Source organism: Argopecten irradians, chromosome 7 (genome assembly GCF_041381155.1).
Source record: "Argopecten irradians isolate NY chromosome 7, Ai_NY, whole genome shotgun sequence".
In the NCBI taxonomy this organism is placed as follows: Eukaryota; Metazoa; Mollusca; class Bivalvia; order Pectinida; family Pectinidae; genus Argopecten; species Argopecten irradians.
Genome location: NC_091140.1, coordinates 11,860,072 through 11,880,740, shown reverse-complemented (window position 1 = coordinate 11,880,740; position 20,669 = coordinate 11,860,072). Strand labels below are relative to the sequence as shown.

Sequence of the window (20,669 nt, the reverse complement as noted above, 5' to 3'; positions counted from 1 at the left end):
CTTTTGATAAAAAATGATATTTTGTATTTTGAATACATATTCCTACGCATGTAAACTTCCGGTAGTATGGCGGCCGACATGAATGCAAGACGTGACAAGCACGGGACAATAGCCTTCACGTTACCGATATCGTGCCAGATTTGTCTAGGAAAGGTAAGTTTTCTGGTACTTTATATGATTGTTTTATAGAAAATGATCGTTTATGTATGCTTTAAATCGATGGAACTGTTAAAGATACAAAAGCGTCACGGTATCCAAGGCCTGCGGCGGGATGATTTCAACAAGTGTCGACTAACAAGTTAGTATGGTTGCTCAAAATGGCATCCATTACGATGTAGAGCTCACTGATTACACAGAAAATTTTACTGGTGCCACCAAATTTGTTTGGTCAACCAAAAAAAAAGAGATGTAATTTATCTGAAAGTTACATTTACATTTAAAAGACAATCAGATACAATATTGTAAACTTACCAATATTTGTTATTGAACTTCAGTTGGCATAGGTTGTAACACGATAGAAAATATAGCGACCGAACCGGGGTTCACCCCGGTCACGATTCAGATGCTCTATGCCGAATGCGCTACTTAATGATCGACCCAGTCAAATCCCGCTACACTTCAATAGAATAAGTATCACTCGAGCTCCCTGTCCCAGGTAAGACTATTAAACTAAAGTAGAACAAATAATCTTCTCACATAGCTAGCCATGTAAGATGGAGTTGTCCCATGAAAGACAGCTATGTAAGATAAATCTATCTTACATAGCTGTGACGTCACAATTGCCAAACAATCAGATGACGTACGTCATATCAGCCAAAGTTGACGTCATTTTTCTTCTATTTCGATTGATTTGCCGGATTTATTTACCATTTCATTTGTTTAATTTGCATTTCAAACCGTTTTACCTAAGATTTCTTGTTTATATTTATTAATATAAACCAAACTTTGATGAGCTCTTTCGAATGGCGTTCCTATTTTTAAAATCGATCAATTATTTAAGAAGGTTAAGATTTTGTCAAAAAATGGCTGCCTCACCTTTCGTGCAAGTAACTCGACAAGCAATGTGAGAAAATAACTCTTTCATGTGTAAATTATGGAGGATAGAACTATTCCACCCTCTGGTACAGAATTTTGGGTCAGAAACCTCGGCAAGCCTCGGTTCTGACCCAAAATTCTGTACCCTCGGGTGGAATAGTTCTATCCTACATATGTACATATGAAAGAGTCATATAATCCCCTGCCTTCACTCCGTCCCTGACAGAGTATGAATTCTACCCCGTCGTCGATAGTTTTACAAACACTGATGTGGATCACATGGGGGCTTTTAACATTTTGAGGCTGATAAAAATATATTTTTCGGATAACATACATATGTAACTGTATTGTTCTGACAACTATGATCAATATTCATGTCATAAACCATCCGATTGTAATATTTCCTCACCTATTAGTGATCAAATCCTAGGCAAACACGACACACATAAAATTCTGTTGAAATGCGCCTCAATGTTTGATAAAAGATTTAGCGGAAATCGTGACAGAATGGAACACTAAACAATTAAAATGTTTTGAAGTTAAACAAAAGTCAACAAATTAAGAATAAAGATCGTGAAATTGAAAAATGTAAGTATCATTCGGAACTTACCAAAAAAGAATGTTTAAAATTCAAGTTAAAAAAAATTGTAGGTCATTCCATATGGTAAAGTTGCCATATTTTGAGCATGAGACTTTCTAAGGAGAAGCACCATGGTGGCCAAGTGAGCCATGTCGGAGATGTGAGTCATTTAAATGTGCTTACAGACATAATTTAGACATGTAGGTGGGTAAATAAATCAGCTTTTTTTTGGGAATGTTAATTTTGTTGAGTTTAATTACAAATTTATTTGACACACATGATTTTATAATATTTTCACCGCTGAATGTTTTGCAACACTACAGTCAATGGAACAGAATCATAGCTCTGAAATATATGTTCCCTCACCTACAGGTTTAAAGGCCCACAACCTATCCGGAGCAAAATATAAAGGTTTCTTAAAGAATATTAATAACATCAGAAAATGCATACCGATGACCTAAAATAAGGTTACGACACCAAACATATGCAAGATTTCCTGCGTAAAATATGAAAACAGTGGATAGTCAATTCGCTGTTTTGCCGTCTGGCGCAGTGATAGTCAACTACCGCGCGGTATTTAGGACGACGGTGGGAAACATAATACGACCCGCATTATGAAAATAAACATTTTATTTATTTTAATCAAATCGTTCAGAAGGTGATGATAAATGTAGTATTAACAGTAAGTTAATAATTTTTAAGACTCTACAAAATTATTGATCTTGTTTTACATTCCCATTTTAAAAATTAAAAGCCGTTTCGGAAAGGTAGTGGGCCTTTAAGCTGTAATATATTTGTGCTGTAATTACCTCAGTGATTTTTCTCCTTATATAACTGGGGTCGATAAACGACCCCGACCCCATTCCCAATGCCACCCCCCCACCCCTCCAATTTTTTTCACAATTACAATGAAAATTTCCCAAATCAAATCCCAATTTGTTACAAAAACTTTTTTCACAAAATACCCTGAAAAATCACTGTACCTGGTACAATAACATGTTAAGTTTCCTCACCTACAGGTGAAGCAGTTGAAGCTGTACTGTATATTTGTGCTGTAATTACCAGGTACATGTTATGTTTCCTCACCTACAGGTGAAGCAGTGGAAGCTGTACTGTATTTTAACTGTAATTACCAGGTACATGTTATGTTTTCTCACCTACAGGTGAAGCAGTGGAAGCTATACTGTATTTATGCTGTAATTACCAGGTACATGTTATGTTTCCTCACCTACAGGTGAAGCAGTGGAAGTTGTACTGTATTTATGCTGTAATTACCTGGTACATGTTATGTTTCCTCACCTACAGGTGAAGCAGTGGAAGCTGTACTGTATTTATGCTGTAATTACCAGGTACATGTTATGTTTCCTCACCTACAGGTGAAGCAGTGGAAGCTATACTGTATTTATGCTGTAACTACCCGGTTCATGTTATGTTTCCTCACGTACAGGTGAAGCAGTGGAAGCTGTACTGTATTTGTGCTGTAATTACCTGGTACATGTTATGTTTCCTCACCTACAGGTGAAGCAGTGGAAGCTGTACTGTATTTATGCTGTAATTACAGGTACATGTTATGTTTCCTCACCTACAGGTGAAGCAGTGGAAGCTATACTGTATTTATGCTGTAATTACCTGGTACATGTTATGTTTCCTCACCTACAGGTGAAGCAGTGGAAGCTGTACTGTATTTATGCTGTAATTACCAGGTACATGTTATGTTTCCTCACCTACAGGTGAAGAAGTGGAAGCTATACTGTATTTATGCTGTAATTACCTGGTACATGTTATGTTTCCTCACCTACAGGTGAAGCAGTGGAAGCTGTACTGTATTTATGCTGTAATTACCAGGTACATGTTATGTTTCCTCACCTACAGGTGAAGCAGTGGAAGCTATACTGTATTTATGCTGTAATTACCTGGTACATGTTATGTGTCCTCACCTACAGGTGAAGAAGTGGAAGCTATACTGTATTTATGCTGTAATTACTGGTACATGTTATGTTTCCTCACCTACAGGTGAAGCAGTGGAAGCTGTACTGTATTTATGCTGTAATTACCTGGTACATGTTATGTGTCCTCACCTACAGGTGAAGCAGTGGAAGCTGTACTGTATTTATGCTGTAATTACCAGGTACATGTTATGTTTCCTCACCTACAGGTGAAGCAGTGGAAGCTGTACTGTATTTATGCTGTAATTACCTGGTACATGTTATGTGTCCTCACCTACAGGTGAAGAAGTGGAAGCTATACTGTATTTATGCTGTAATTACCTGGTACATGTTATGTTTCCTCACCTACAGGTGAAGCAGTTGAAGCTGTACTGTATTTATGCTGTAATTACCAGGTACATGTTATGTTTCCTCACCTACAGGTGAAGCAGTGGAAGCTATACTGTATTTATGCTGTAATTACCTGGTACATGTTATGTTTCCTCACCTACAGGTAAAGCAGTTGAAGCTATACTGTATTTATGCTGTAATTACCAGGTACATGTTATGTTTCCTCACCTACAGGTGAAGCAGTTGAAGCTGTACTGTATTTATGCTGTAATTACCTGGTACATGTTATGTGTCCTCACCTACAGTGAAGCAGTGGAAGCTGTACTGTATTTATGCTGTAATTACCTGGTACATGTTATGTTTCCTCACCTACAGGTGAAGCAGTGGAAGCTGTACTGTATTTATGCTGTAATTACCAGGTACATGTTATGTTTTCCTCACCTACAGGTGAAGCAGTGGAAGCTATACTGTATTTATGCTGTAATTACCAGGTACATGTTATGTTTCCTCACCTACAGGTGAAGCAGTGGAAGCTGTACTGTATTTATGCTGTAATTACCAGGTACATGTTATGTTTTCTCACCTACAGGTGAAGCAGTGGAAGCTATACTGTATTTATGCTGTAATTACCTGGTACATGTTATGTTTTCCCTCACCTACAGGTGAAGCAGTGGAAGCTGTACTGTATTTATGCTGTAATTACCAGGTACATGTTATGTTTCCTCACCTACAGGTGAAGCAGTTGAAGCTGTACTGTATTTATGCTGTAATTACCTGGTACATGTTATGTTTCCTCACCTACAGGTGAAGCAGTTGAAGCTGTACTGTATTTATGCTGTAATTACCAGGTACATGTTATGTTTTCTCACCTACAGATGAAGCAGTGGAAGCTATACTGTATTTATACTGTAATTACCAGGTACATGTTATGTTTTCTCACCTACAGGTGAAGCAGTTGAAGCTGTACTGTATTTATGCTGTAATTACCAGGTACATGTTATGTTTTCTCACCTACAGGTGAAGCAGTTGAAGCTGTACTGTATTTATGCTGTAATTACCAGGTACATGTTATGTTTTCTCACCTACAGGTGAAGCAGTGGAAGCTGTACTGTATTTATGCTGTAATTACCAGGTACATGTTATGTTTTCTCACCTACAGGTGAAGCAGTTGAAGCTGTACTGTATTTATGCTGTAATTACCCGGTTCATGTTATGTTTCCTCACCTACAGGTGAAGCAGTGGAAGCTGTACTGTATTTATGCTGTAATTACCTGGTACATGTTAGTATTGTTTCCTCACCTACAGGTGAAGCAGTGGAAGCTATACTGTATTTATGCTGTAATTACCTGGTACATGTTATGTTTCCTCACCTACAGGTGAAGCAGCCAGTGCTGTGTCCAAACAACCATGTGTTCTGTAACCAGTGTATGGATGTATGGCTCCAGAGGAATCAGCAGTGTCCAGCTTGTAGAGTGACCATCAACCCTGCTAACCCAGTCAAACAAATTCTTGGTATGATAATTACATAATTAATATTCTATCTAAGAAATCTTCTATGACATCTTCTATGCTTTGTCATTTTATCACTCTGTCCAAAAATTCCTTGAAATATTGCCTGAAGATCTTTAAGTTTAAAGTGAATAGTCGGACAAAGGAAGCTAAAGTCGGTAAAAATGGTGTTGATATCCAGTATAATTACTTATGAAATAGAAAAATAAAACTTCCCATCAAAACCGCTTTTCATGCGAAGAAATTAATTTCTATTAAAGGAATCCTAAAATGTCCTTCCGGCTGGCTATATCTGGTTGACATTCCCACATAGCCTCGCTTTCAGAATTTATTTTTAGACCTGTGCTAAATTTACATGGGGCTTTTCAATTATTTCAATGGTCAAAACTGGACAGCGCAACCAGAACTTCACCATCATTTTGATGTATAAGGACTTTTGGAAAGATAACAACGCAATTAGACTGGTTTCATTGGCTGACTATTCACTTTTAGAAAAATAATATAATAATTTGTTATCCTGTCTCATTAATCATTAGTATTTTTAATGTTAATATGATTTTTTTGTAAAAATCTTCCTTGCAAACTCATAGTATATTAATTATTTGACCATTTTGGCCATCATTAATTTTTAATAGCATCAATTTCTAAATATTAGGTAACACCACATTTTTCTAGCCTCTTTGAAGAGAAGTTACCTCCCCTCCATTGAATTTAGCCCACTGGTATCAGAAGGGGGAATCAAAGAAAAGTGTTTTTCACGCTAAGATAATTCACCTTTTTATTGGCACCAAGATCCCTCTGGATTACTTAAAAATTCTAATAGAAAGACCTTTTTTTTTATTTAGGAGGATTAAACGAAGCCATGGATGACAAGGAAAGGTTGTCAAACCCAGAGCTACGCAAGGCTAGATTTGACGTACTTTACAAAGAGTATGAGGTAAATAACAAGTGATCGTGAATTATATCTATAGGGTACTGATCTGACTTTTCAGCTCATTTCATATCAATAGGGTACTGATCTGACTTTTCAGCTCATTTCATATCTATAGGGTACTGATCTGACTTTTCATTTCATTATGTGAAACTCTTTAAGAAGGAACACAATTTTATAATTGCTTTGTCCTGCAATCAGATCTTTCTATTTAAAAACAAAGAATTACTAATATTGTTTCAAAATGTCATGTTTTATACCATTTTCAATGCTAATTTAGTGAGATAATTTAAATCTGGTTAACAACTTTTCAAATTGTGCTTTATCAGAGAGCTTGAAAAGAATTTGTTGTTTACACTGGCAATTTCTATTTTCTAAATTAACAGGAAGAATTTGAAAGGTTAAATGCAGAAAACAACTTGCTTAAGACAGAAAACAATGTACTAAAACAGCAGCTTCAGAGGAAGGGTCCTGATGGTAAGGTCTCCTCCCGAGATGTAGGAATACCAAAGACTGCTGACACTAATGGACTGTTGTTACTCACCAAAAAATTACAGGATGCTCAGAGACTGTATGAAAAAGTGAAAGGTGAACTAGCTAGGACAAAAGAGGTAAGATATCAAAGTGACTAAGGAAATTGATTTGTGTAGAAAATACTTAAATAAAAATAAAGACTAATATTTCAAGCCTGTATAGTAAGGCATACATTGTTTGCTCTATACCCTTACTTTGTTTATCCTGTGGTATCAGTTAGTTTTGAAGATTAATTTGCCATCTACATTTATACGTTTGATTAAGAGAATTTGAGGTTGTTGTTTTTTTATTAACATGTTATTTTTAGCCCCCGCTTTCTCCGAAATTGGGGATATTAATTTGGGTTTGTCCGTCTGTCTGTCCGTCTGTCTGTCGTCCTGTCTGTCACACTTCGTTTCCGTGCAATAACTGTAACAAATGTAAACCGATTTTCTTCAAACTTGGTGACAAGTTTGATCACAAGTGTAGATGGACCTTATTTAGCGGAGTTATGGCCCTTTGAATTACTAAATACGTTATTATCTGCCATTTCCGTGCAATAAGTGTAATAAATTTAAACCGATTTTCTTCAAACTTAGTAACAAGGTTAGATGCTTAAGGACTCGGCCAAGTTCGATCACAACTTTCAACGGACCTTACTCAAAAAAGTCTGTTTTCTGCCACTTCTGTACAATAAATGATATTAACCGATTCTCTTCAAACTTGGTAACAAGGTTGAATGCCTTAAGTGCCTGGTCAGGTTCGATCAACTCTTTCAGCGGATGTTATTTATCAGAGTTATGGCCCTTTAATTTACTACAAATGTCATTTTTCTGCAGTTTCTGTGTAATGTTAACAAATGTTAAGACTAATATTGTTAAAACTTGGTAACAAAGTTAAATGCCATAAGGGCTTAGCCAATTTCGATCGCCACTTTTGGCAGATCTTAATTAGCAGAGTTATGGCCCTTTGATTTAATTTTTTTTATCCCCCGCGAAACGCGTTTGCGGGGGGTATTGATTTGGGCTCTGTCCGTGCGTCCGTGCGTCCGTCCGTCCGAGTATCGTTTCCGGGCTATAACTCCTAAACCGTTCAACTTGGCTACACGAAACTTTCTGTACATGTTAGGCTAGTGCTCTAGTTGTGCCTTTTGCTAATGGGAACCTTTCATTTTCGATACTTTTTCTGTTACCATGGAAACTTATTCAAAAATACCATATTATTAAAGTTTCCTTTCTATTCCGGGCTATAACTCGAAAACCGTTCAACTTGGCTACACGAAACTTTCTGTACATGTTAGGCTAGTGCTCTAGTTGTGCCTTTTTCTAATGGGAACCTTCCATTTTCAATACTTTTTCTGTTACCATGGAAACTTATTAAAAAATACCATATTATTAAAGTTTCCTTTCTATTCCGGGTTATAACTCGAAAACCGTTCAACTTGGCTACAGGAAACATTCTGTACATGTTAGGCTAGTGCTCTAGTTGTGCCTTTTGCTAATGGGAACCTTTCATTTTCGATACTTCTTCTGTTACCATGGAAACTTATTCAAAAATACCATATTATTAAAGTTTCCTTTCTATTCCGGGCTATAACTCGAAAACCGTTCAATTTGGCTACACGAAACTTTCTGTACATGTTAGGCTAGTGCTCTAGTTGTGCCTTTTTCTAATGGGAACCTTCCATTTTCAATACTTTTTCTGTTACCATGGAAACTTATTAAAAAATACCATATTATTAAAGTTTCCTTTCTATTCCGGGATATAACTCGAAAACCGTTCAACTTGGCTACACGAAACATTCTGTACATGTTAGGCTAGTGCTCTAGTTGTGCCTTTTGCTAATGGGAACCTTTCATTTTCGATACTTTTTCTGTTACCATGGAAACTTATTCAAAAATACCATATTATTAAAGTTTCCTTTCTATTCCGGGCTATAACTCAAAAACCGTTCAATTTGGCTACACGAAACTTTCTGTACATGTTAGGCTAGTGCTCTAGTTGTGCCTTTTTCTAATGGGAACCTTCCATTTTCAATACTTTTTCTGTTACCATGGAAATTTATTAAAAAATACAACTGGGCGCGGGGGATAATGCCAAGCTTTGCGGCTCCTTGTTTAAAAAGTCATTTTCTGCCACTTTCTTACAATAACTGTAATAAATATTTACAGATTTTCTTCAAACTTGATAACAAAGTTAAATGTCTTAAGGCCAAGTTTGATTGCCACTTTTGGCCAACATTATGTAGTGGAGTTATTGCCCTTTGATATGCTAAAACATCATTTTCTGCCATTCCCTGTTCAATAATTTTAACAAATGTAAACCGATTTTCTTAAAGATGCTCCACCGCTGACAAATGGTATATTTTCACTACCAAAAACAGGAGCAGACGATTTAGTATTTTTCTTTAGTTACAAAAGTTACTTACTTTACACTATTACCACTATTGAAAAGTTTGAGCTTCTAATTCAACGTAAAGTTAAAAATATGAACAATAATTAATTGCATCCCGAAAAAATTCCGACGCACTATATCCTTTATGGAATGAAGTACTGATTGCGCATGCACCAAGGGCAAAATAAAAATATTTATATTATTTTTTGTGTTAATTAGACATAAATACACACGATTGAACACCAAAAATTGTTCAAATAATGAATATCATTTATGCTCTGTCAGCGGTGGAGCATCTTTAAAAGTTATTATCGAAATTAAATGCCTTAAGAGCTCAGTCAAGTTTAATAGTCTCTTTCAGCAGACATTATTTTACACATCTTATTTCCGAATAAGACTTCAGTTTAATTTTTTCATGTTTCAACCAAGGTTAAACCTAACCTCAATATTGTTTACCTACAATATGTCCTGAAAGCGGGGGATGGAAATTCCACGAATTTGCTGGTTTAAATTAATTTATATGTAGACAAAATTGATATTATTGTCATGTTGTATTTGAAGGAAAACAATTCATTGAAGGAAGAGAATGTGAACATTAACCATGAAAATCAGAGATTAAGAGGAGAGATTGCCAATCGGTCCCCTCACAGGTAAATATTTAAACAAACACAGACATAGTCACAATGACACTATAAACAGACCCAGTTACAGAATCTGTCACATCCTACTTTCTAAATTTAACGTTCTTGTGCAAGATGATTCGTTCCAATTTTGTATCAGATATTAGTTTTAAGTTTTGTTACCAATTCTAAATTGTAGTTACTAGTTAGTCTCAAATTTAATGACCATGGTCAATGCAATTTCTATGAAAGTATATCCGAGTTTTTTTAGTGAAGTCATAATTACAAGAGACACCTTTATGGTGTAGGTCAAGGTCACAGACACCATTATGGTACAGGTGAAGGCCAATGAGACACCATTATGGTTAAGTTGTGGTCTCTAGAAATCAAATATGCCCTGATCTGTTACAGGTATGGTCGTTACACTGTATCAACACTGGAGGCTAAGATACAGAGCTATGAGAAGGAGGTTGGTCAGTTGAACAAGGCCCTGGAGAAAAGTGATAAGTACATAGAGGAGATGCAGTCCGAGCTGACTGACCTCCGTACCAAGGAAAAGACCAAGTCAGACCCAAGCCAGCCTGTGAGGTCTTCCTACACTCGATTCCTGCCCCCAGATCCTCCACTGTCCTCAGGTTATGGTGTGGACGGAAGTCACAAACGACAGTTGTTTGGGGATGAGAGTAGTGATATAAAGACAAACCAAGATGATAAGGGCTATCTCAACGGTGAGTCTCACAAATACACACCATATGATGACGAGGCAATGCATGATCGGTACAAATCTTACGACAGTAAGGCTAGCATGAAATCTTCTAAGAATGGTTCCAAATCCAAGCGTGTCACATTTGATCTTCCAAGGGATAAAAGTGAAACTGTGTCATTTGATCTTGAAATGCCTAGTCCGATGACATCTAAACTCTCACTCACAAATGGATCGTCAGACTCACCCATTAAAGGTGTACTTAAAAACAGTAAGAAGTCAAGTGCTGCTGAAATGAGTGATAGTTTTAGTCTCTCCAAGCCGAGTTCTTTAGATGATTCTCTTTTTGATACCCGGAGGAAACCATCAACAAACCACCACTACAGCAAAGATGATGATGATTTGTTACGTGGCAGATCAGGAAGGGGCGACTTTAGCGACAGTTTTAACCTTGATCGTCCTGGCAGGAGCTCTGAGAGACATGACCATGAACTTGATGATACTCAAGTGATCCAGTCGGAACTGGATGAACTGGATATCTCTTTGACTCCAGACTTCACAGACTGTATGAAGCTGCTGAATAGGGCGGAGAAAAAGGTGCATAGTCATGGCGACGAGGAGGAGGAAGACATGGAGAGTGAACCGGTTGATGTGTATAGGTCTTCAAAAGACTACCTAGGGAACTATAGGTCAAAGGTCGATCCCCTTGACCACAAGGAGGACCTCAAGTCTAAACCAGATACACATGATTATAAATCAAAAGATGACTTCAAACCATATTCTGAGAGGACAGATACCGCATACAAGTACTACAACCCGCGTTTGGAAGAAGATTTCAAAACCAGTGCTGCTAGCAAGTCAAGCTACAGTGTGACCAATGGTGATGCTGACTCACTAGGCAACAAATACAGAACTTCACAAAGTGATACAGACACTTATAGTAATAAGTACAGGACAGGTTTGTCTAGTGGTACAAGTTACAAGTCAGATAACAAGACAGATGGAGATCAGTATTCTGTGCCTACATCAACTTCCACTGGTGACAGGTATACAGACAATTATGGTGCCAGCGGTGATGATGTAGGTAGATATCGTAGATCTACTGACCGTGATTTACTACCTCAGCGACCCGCATCTACAAGTCTTTTACCGTCCTCCAAACCGAGCAGTATGTACAGCTCTGCTGGTTCTGCTCTACCCAACAAGCCATCATTGTCAGGAAAGCCACTCAGCCAAAGCGGGTTTGGAAGAAGCCCCTCTGTTGACAACCTTTTCATGTCGCCAAAAACCTCCCAAAGCACAGGAAGTCGTTATGCTACTGCAGAAGATATTCCATCTTTCAAGTCAAAACGCCTCAGTCTTCCAAGCTATTCATCCAGTACCAGCAGCAAACCATCTCTAAACAAGTTTTCTACAGGATCCTATGAGTCAACCAGACAAGGTAGGACACTCCCTAGTTCTGTGTCTGAAACTAACCAGGAATATTCGAAGGCGTCCCTTCCTCCGAGGCCATCAAAAGCAAGGCCTTACTCGGACTATGGCCCTACGACGGGTGCTAATGCTCTGGGTGCTACTAATATTGGTAAGGGTGGCATGTTTGACAGTGTGGCTACCCCAAGCACCGACTATGTAACTGACACGCCCGTTGACACTGTAGATGATATTGTTTTGCCACCGTATGTTGCGTCCACTGTGTCACAACCTGTACAGGTGTCTGGTGTGTCGTCTTTGTACATGTCTCAGCCTGTTTCTGTGTCGCAATCTCGCATGTATGGGGAGCAGGGTGTGTCTGGTGTAGATGGAGGCGGGGACGTTCATAACAAAGCTCACACTAATGCTTATAACAGTGCTTCATCTGGTAGACCAAGCTTTTCCTATACAGACATAGATTTAGGTGTGAATCCGCGGAGTAGGGGCGATTATAAGCCCAGTATAAGGACCCGCTCAGCTAGTTTAGATGTTCCTGTGTCTAAGATAATGGGCAGTAGTGGCGCCCGCCCTTATCCTGTAAGTAGTAGTGTTGATTTTGCTGTGTCTGAGAGTGCTGTGAAATATTCCTCTGATTATTTGCCTGTAGATAAAGCTCATGTCTCTGCTCTTCCTTTTTCAGGTGCCTCTGCCAGGTCTTCGCTAGAGAGTGCTTATTCCTCATCATCACGATTCGACCCAACCTCCTCATCGTCGCGCTATACATCTGCACCATTATCATCATCCACCACTACCACCTCCTACCTCCCTACCACTCTAACCTCTGTAAGTGCTAGTAACACCTACTCCACTGCACATCCTCCCTCCAGATCTACTTATCCGACTGCCTCCCTCACCTCTACCTACCCCTCCACCTCCTCCTCCGCCTACCCCTCCTCAGCCCCACCCACATCATCAACGTACACAAGTAAGCCACTGGACCTAGACCCTGGTACCAAGGGAGGTTACAGTTACCTCTCCAACAACTCTACCTTGGGCGACTTCTCAAAGTCAGACTCTTACCTACCAGAGCCCAAAAAAAGACTTTTCGAATCAAGTGATGATTTTGATGTGTCTTTAAGTCCCATCAAGTCCACAAGGAAAATGTGATGTTATTTCGTCTTGTACATATTAAGTGTTAATTTATTAGCTATTGTGATATGAACTGACAGGACAGCAACGAAGTGTATACATGTACATGTACTTTGTACAGTATTTCATTTATATTACTACAGAAAGACAACATTAGGGATATTTATGTTACATAGCAAAGGATTATGCAGTGTTATAATATATGGTGCCAGCTATTTCCTTTTGTAGAAATTGTTCAACGTTTAGCATCATATACAAAATCATGAATCCATCTGTAACTTTCTATTTTGTATTTTGAATATTATGAAATCAAACACCTTCATATTTATACTCTTGATTATTTTATTTTGTTATCGATGTGGTTTCATTTTAGGTGTAATTTCACTACTAATTTGATAGTTTTTAACTTTGTAGATGAGACCATAAATCAGACTACATTCTGTATTTTAAAATTTAGTTGCCAGTTCACATATCTATTCGCTTATCATGTTTCATCAAATTACTTTTTGTTAAGACTTTTAATTAAAGATGCTCCATCGCCGACAGAGCATAAATGATATTCATCATTTGAACAATAATTGGTGTTTAATCATGTATATATATATGCCTAATTAACACAAAAATAACATGAAAAAAAATTTTTCGCCTTTGCGCATGCGTAATCATTACTTCATTCCATATAGGATATAGTGCAACGGAATTTTTTCGAGATGCAATTAATTGTTTTTCATATTTTTAACTTTTAAAGTAAAATTAGAAGCTCAAACTTTTCAATGGTGGCAATGGTGTAAAGTAAGTAACTTTTGTAACTGAAGAAAAATACTAAATCGTCTGCTCCTGTTTTTTATGGTGAAAAAATACCATTTGTCCGCGGTAGAGCATTTTTAATTCATCACAATCATGTTTCATCAATTAACATAAGAAAATGACAAGGGGAGAGATATGATTTGCTCTTAAAATATTCAAAGGGAAGTACAAAACATATCAGAAATGATTAAGTACTACAAGTATTTTTAAGAGGATTTTAACTGTACTGCAAGTCTCTAAAGGTTGGGAGGTAGGGATGGAACTTTGTACTGTAAGCGGATTCAAATCACTCGATACATTATGAACGTTTCACCAGTACATGTATTATAAACGGTGTCACTACAGAGAAGGTGAAAATTGCGTTTGGAATCTCAGGAGTGATTCACTCAGTAAAATTGAATTAATTAATGTTACTGGAAAAATCATACCCAGAACAAAAAAAAATCCATGAAGATTGTGATAGACAGTGCAGCTAGTTTATTGCTGTTTGAATGTTTTTTTGTTTTTTTGTAACGTGATGTCCGAATTATTATAGAATATATAAACCTTATAATGTAACATTGGACCAGACTTAGGCAGCTAGATTATTGTTCCTATGTATTGGTGATCGTAGGCCAGTATCACGAGGTGGTTTATATAAGCAGGAACGTATAGCCGGTAATTTTCGCGGGGATGACATTCTCGTTAATTCGTAGTGTGGTCGCGAAAATTTCATCCACAAAATAAAAAGTAAAAGATCTATGATATGTTGTCTTGCAACCACATCGCGATATTTTGATTTGCTAAAATTTCATTTCAAGTAGATATTGCGAAATTTTCGACCCGCGAAAATATCTGTCTTTACGTTTCTGTATATGGTTCTGATGCACGTGTCGATAAATATAGCACATCATGCATATCTATGATTAAACTTCAGAAAACTGGTTGAATGCTCAGACTGGAGATCGATGTATACCATGTAATAACGATATTGTTGCTGTAAGTTGTAAACTCGCATCACAAGCCTTCGTATTTACGTACTTTTTTTAGTATATATATTTTTTTAATGTGTGAGGTTTGCTTTCTGCTATGTATTGTTTGTGATCTTATCTTGGTCCTGACTGGTATATCAAAACCTCAGCAGAATTGACCCTTAGCTATATGATTGAAGTCAATCAGATACATGTACATCGTATCCCATTTACAAGCTTTTCTATGTGATAATAGCAAGGCATTTATAATATTGATATGCAGATCATGTACAGGTGTGATTACGTAAGATCGAAGGTGATTCCTATATGTTAATTAGACCCTCTAACGTTACCTGTTTGTTACTATTCATCTACACACATCGATATGCTTAGTTCAAAAATAGAAATATGTTAATTTCAATGTTTAGATAGTGTTGATATCAGATATCTCGACCAGAAAATGTTTAATAACATGACGTTCTGATATTATCCGAGGTTTTTCCCATACGATACAGTCGGAAGGCGATGTAGGTAGCTCTTCTCGTGGCGGTGACATCAACGTTAAGGGTTTTCGTTTAACTCTGTTTATGACAAAGTATTAGATCGACTTAAGCCAAAATTATTATAGATTAGGAGTATTTGAACAGAAAAATTGAATGTATATAGCATTCTCCCTAATTAATGGTTAAGGTTTTACGTTTAACTGAACCAGTTAAGACAAAGTAGCAATGCAAGAACAATTAAACATGGGCCAATGTTTCGTTGCGAAAACATTACGCATTTGATATTATGATATTTTTGTAATTTTAAGAAGAAGAAAAACTCATAAATCTGGACTTTTGACATCAAGGGGTTTTAGGTTAAGTTAGGAATAACTATAAAGACCATGCAATTTCTGTCAATGTTGTATTGTGAAATGCACCTATGAAATGTTTTAGAAAAAGTCATATTTTTTACTCACAATATGAAATTAATACCAAATTAATCAGATGGGGAAATAACACTGTTATGTTGTATATTGTGTCAAATATCAAATCCAGTGAAAAAAACGGGACAAGCGACCCTTAGTTATGAAGTTCACGTATTTTTCTAAACTCAGTATTGTTATGTCGCCAATTTCTGAGTTAGTCTAAAGCAACACGCGTTGGCAAATTGCTATATCGTAACTTTCAAGCTGTAAAAATATAGAATCAATTCACATACAGTATGTAGATTTAAAATATGAAAACCTCTTATAAATTCTGGTTACGCTGATTTTTTATTTTAATAATTTTATTTTAAGTAGTATTGATTCTGTTTATGTAATTTCAATTCAATTCGGTTCATCAGAAAAAGTGCATTAATATATACAGTGCAACAATATACAATCACATAGATATTTAACACAATGAAATGCCAAATTTTGCCGATACAGCGACCTAGATGTAAATGTCAGACTGTGAGTGAGTGTTTGGTTTGTTGTAGAACACAATGGCGGGGTCAGTCCTGCCACATGCCTCCTTGTTTATGTAGACTTACGTCTGGGTTACACTGTAGTTTAGTTGTCACAGACTGTGATGTAGGATGAGTCCACTTGCCAATTTCTGTGAAGTATCTCCCTGGTAAGTTATATTTTATCTGTAGCTTTCACGTTTGCTTATCTTTTTCACTGTACTGCATGTATTGAAATCAAATTGGTGCTTATAAAGTTGTTTATGCCAAGAGCATAAAACCCAAGGCCATAAAATCGACGATGATACGAAGAAACAAAATTGTGGACCGAATTGATGCTCGCTTTCACTTTCCAGAATACGAACCTTTGCTCTACTAAAATTCTGCGAAGTCTGTAAATAATCAGTTATTGAATAGTAATTGAAATTCTGATACATTGATATGTTTATATTTGCTCATACCATAATACCATACTACCAAGCTCTAGTGTAGTATGATTGCTTTGAACTAATACGACAATTATTCCATCGTATGTTTACCTATAACATCCACACAGTAGATTTCATTTCAGTATATATATACCTTTGTATTTTGCGCTTAATGTTTTTTATCGGTAAATCGGATATGCTGAAGAACAAAACAATGATCCAACAATTAAATGTAAAGAAGCACAAACATTATGACAAACAATTTTACAAGGTTAAATCATGTATGTCATCGATAGGGAGACCAAGGGGATAATAAACGAAGTGAAATAGTCTGAAGGTTTCTGGCGATGATTGCATATGGTCCGTATGATTCTGAATATTTGATCACCTTAATATTATTGACTGTTGGAAAATATAGGTGTTAGTATCTGGTTGTAAGTCCCGGAAAAACATATCTGTCTGATCCCCTTGATGTTGTTCAATCGAAAGTATAGACTTACGACTGTATGACCGTAAGATATCTTGATGCATCAATGTAACTTAAGCAGATCAAACAGAACACTTCAGTCAAGCTATTTAGCATGCATTGTGAAGTTATACTAGAGGTTCTGTGGATACCAGGAAAATTCCTGATTGTTTTACATTGATCAATATTCGTTTACTTCGATGTTAGCATTATTTTTTTATTTACATACTGAGCGCAGTACAATAGAGCGCACCATGGTAACTATAAACATGTGTATTTAAATCTTGGTCCAGAAACCAATTATCGGCCTTATCAGGGAATGGTAAGACCGATGTCAAAGTTCGTATTTTTATATAGAAGGAGGAAGCAGTATGGCTTCTTTCATTATCAGAAGATTGAAAATTAGTTATGATTAATAAAAGGACACATCAAACCATACAAAACGGGGTTTTTTTTTTGTTTTATAATAGGCCGGTGTAATATCTACAAGTCGTGTTGTGGAGGAATATAGGTAATGTGTACTCGTAATTCGTATGATAACTCTCACCCATGTCTTTTATCAATAAGTCATATCTGTATGGTATCACTGCAGGCTCCGATTTCTCGAAACAAAAGTGCAGACTTAAGGGGAAGATTTTTTTCCTTATGTAATTTATATAAAAACTTTAAACTTAGTCAATTTTGGATTTAAGTTTGTTTTGAAAAATAACAGTAAAATGTAAAATCGTATGATCATGAAGCGGGTATCTCGAGCCATGTTATGTTTTGTTAATATCCAAAAATCATATTTATCTGTGTTCCTGCATGACTAAATACATGAACGAATCACGGGAAGAAACGCGTTATCATGGAAACAAAACAAGCTGTGAAGATTTGCTTACGAACAACCGAAAGAGTTCATCATTCGCTTACATGCTTTACAAATATTCTCTCATACCTACTAGTTTATCTCAGGATTGTCGTATGAGGCAGCGTGTAATTCGACTTTAGGATTTCACTTCAACCAAAAAGGCTGAAATGGGATGCATGATGGCCCACAGCCGATTTCGATTTCTATTAGTCGTGAGGGTACTGTCAAACACATTTTAATTATGTTCGGATATTAATCTTATACTGCAAATAATAAGAAAGCGGAAATTTTTTTGCATAAAAAAAGACAAAGTACTTTTTGTAAGTGCACCTTGTGGGACACGTAGTATAATATACTAAGTAATGTTAAAGTTTTCTCCATTGAATTATAATTGCTATATGCGCCAGACACTTATTTTGTTTGAAATGGTTTCCTGGAATTCTACTATATTAGTGTAGTTATCATTATTTCCTATGTTTTTCACATAGATTACTGGTGTTGAGTATTTTGTTGGTTTTTTACAGTCCACTATATCTACATACATGGTAGTTTTTCATCGATATCATTTACCAAGGAGTGATATGGACTGATATATGATAGTTATTATTGGTATTTAGGTAAAAAAAAGTTGGCGTGTGTGTTCATACGGGAAGTACGTTACTTTCACATGTAAGCTGCAAGGATAAGAACCCAAAGTTTCAGCTGCATGGAAGACTAAAATGAAGCTACATGACATGATTAATCTTGATATCATATTAGCACACGCAAATCGAATGATTGAACACCCCTTTTCTCAAATGTCACTAATGCCATAAAATCATGATTATTTTTAATATTTGATGTAACATGTGTATGAATATCCGGATATAATCTATAACATAACCGATATATAGTACCCCTATTATTGCTTTGTAAAAATGTGTTCGCATAGAAGACATCAAATTAGACTGTAACGTGATGATGCATACATACAAAATAAAAATAAAAATGGGATTTTTTTTCCAAATATTAACAGCAGATATGTTTTCCTATAAATGGCGATCCAAAATATTGTTTCTATTGCTGCTTTGTAGGAAATCACATAAAATCATCAAAAATAGAAGTAATGAAAATATAGAAAATTGATATTTGTTTTTTGACAAAAAACATGCAACCAGAGGAACGCAGCATCTCCTTTGAACGATTATTTCGGAGACAAGTCTAGTATCATTGTAAATGGCATCAACAGTGGGACTATCCTAAAAATATCACTCACTTTTCATGTTTGCAATCTCGGTTTTCTTAAAAGCTGATTCAAGAAAAATCAAAATGGCCGCTTATCAGTAATATAAACGTCGAGATATGAGAGAAAAATAAATTTTCATATAAAGATAGATATATACTACCCTCGGGATCACAAAATGTATAACCTACCCTCGGGATCACAAAATGTTATATATTCTACCCTCGGGATCGCAAAATGTTGTATATTCTACCCTCGGGATCTCAAAATGTTGTAAAAAGTTCGACAAACCTCGATTATTACTATGACCCTCCAGTAGAAATGGATATCCTTCCTATACACACATGAAAGAGTCATATATACAGGATCTTACATGAGTGGCTATGTGATATGGAGTTTATTAAACGAGCTCAATAATTTGATATGCCACGAGCCTTTAGGCTCGTGTCATATCAGATTATTTAACAAGTTTGATGAATTTCATATCACATAGTCACGAGTGTAAGATTCTATTTATCACATAATTTTCAATAAATATAAGTAAAAATTGGATTTTGTCTCTTTATAAAACACTAAAATCGACTTCAGGATTTCACTTCAACCAAAAAGGCTGAAATGGGATGCATGATGGCCCACAGCCGATTTCTATTTTAATGCATCGTATTATGTTAGGCTTATGTCTGATACATGTATATGCTATTTTGGATATCAAAATAAAAATCGACAAATGCCACCAATAAAGCATTGTACCACCTCGTTAAACTCATTCTATTTCTCGAAATGAATTTCTTTAAAGATATCAGATTGTGGTTACTGTCTTCTATGGCGTAAAATGTTAAGGTTTTGAATGAATGCAAAAAAAGAAAAACTGAAAATGCAGCGTTATAAAAAATATACTGGATCAGTTTCAGGGGAAAAAAATTTACTCGTTAACTGGACTGGGATCACAAAATGTTATATATTCTACCCTCGGGATCACAAAATGTATATTCTACCCTCGGGATCACAAAATGTTGTAAAAAGCTCGACAAACCTCGATTATTACTATGACCCTCCAGTAGAAATGGATATCCTTCCTGTACACGCATGAAAGAGTCATATATACAGGATCTTACATGAGTGGCTATGTGATATGGAGTTTATTAAACGAGTTCAATAATTTGATATGCCACGTGTCATATCAGATTATTTAACGAGTTTGATAAATTTCATATCACATAGTCACGAGTGTAAGATTCTATTTATCACATAGTTTTCAATAAACATAAGTAAAAAAAATGGATTTCGTCTCTTTATAAAACACTAAAATTCCGGTTAGGATGTGACGTTTCCGTTTATTGAGACAATCATGCATACGACGTCATATATAGATTATGACGTCAAAACTACCTCTGA

At 36.3% G+C, this 20,669-nt stretch overlaps 2 protein-coding genes across 4 annotated transcripts in view; both read left to right on the top strand.

Annotated features, from left to right (window-relative positions):
* Positions 1-22: 22 nt before the first annotated feature.
* Positions 23-13,771, top strand: LOC138327564 (ORC ubiquitin ligase 1-like). 3 transcript variants are annotated; one of them, XM_069273750.1, is made up of 7 exons: positions 23-153; positions 5,268-5,403; positions 6,246-6,337; positions 6,718-6,942; positions 9,800-9,888; positions 10,270-12,002; positions 12,672-13,771. In XM_069273750.1, the coding sequence occupies exons 1-7, from the start codon at positions 67-69 to the stop codon at positions 13,136-13,138; spliced, it is 2,829 nt and encodes a 942-aa protein (XP_069129851.1). In that variant the 5' UTR covers positions 23-66; the 3' UTR covers positions 13,139-13,771. The 3 variants fall into 3 exon arrangements, with proteins under 3 accessions (XP_069129851.1, XP_069129849.1, XP_069129850.1); XM_069273748.1 differs by having other exon boundaries at positions 10,270-12,143; XM_069273749.1 differs by having other exon boundaries at positions 10,270-12,568; positions 12,672-12,837.
* Positions 13,772-16,359: 2,588 nt separating this feature from the next.
* LOC138327565 (thyrotroph embryonic factor-like) overlaps positions 16,360-20,669 on the top strand; it is a 53,495-nt gene continuing 49,185 nt past the window's right edge. The window contains exon 1 of the mRNA XM_069273753.1: positions 16,360-16,478. The gene's annotated coding sequence lies outside the window, so the exon portion shown is untranslated. The remainder of the gene's footprint in view (positions 16,479-20,669) is intronic.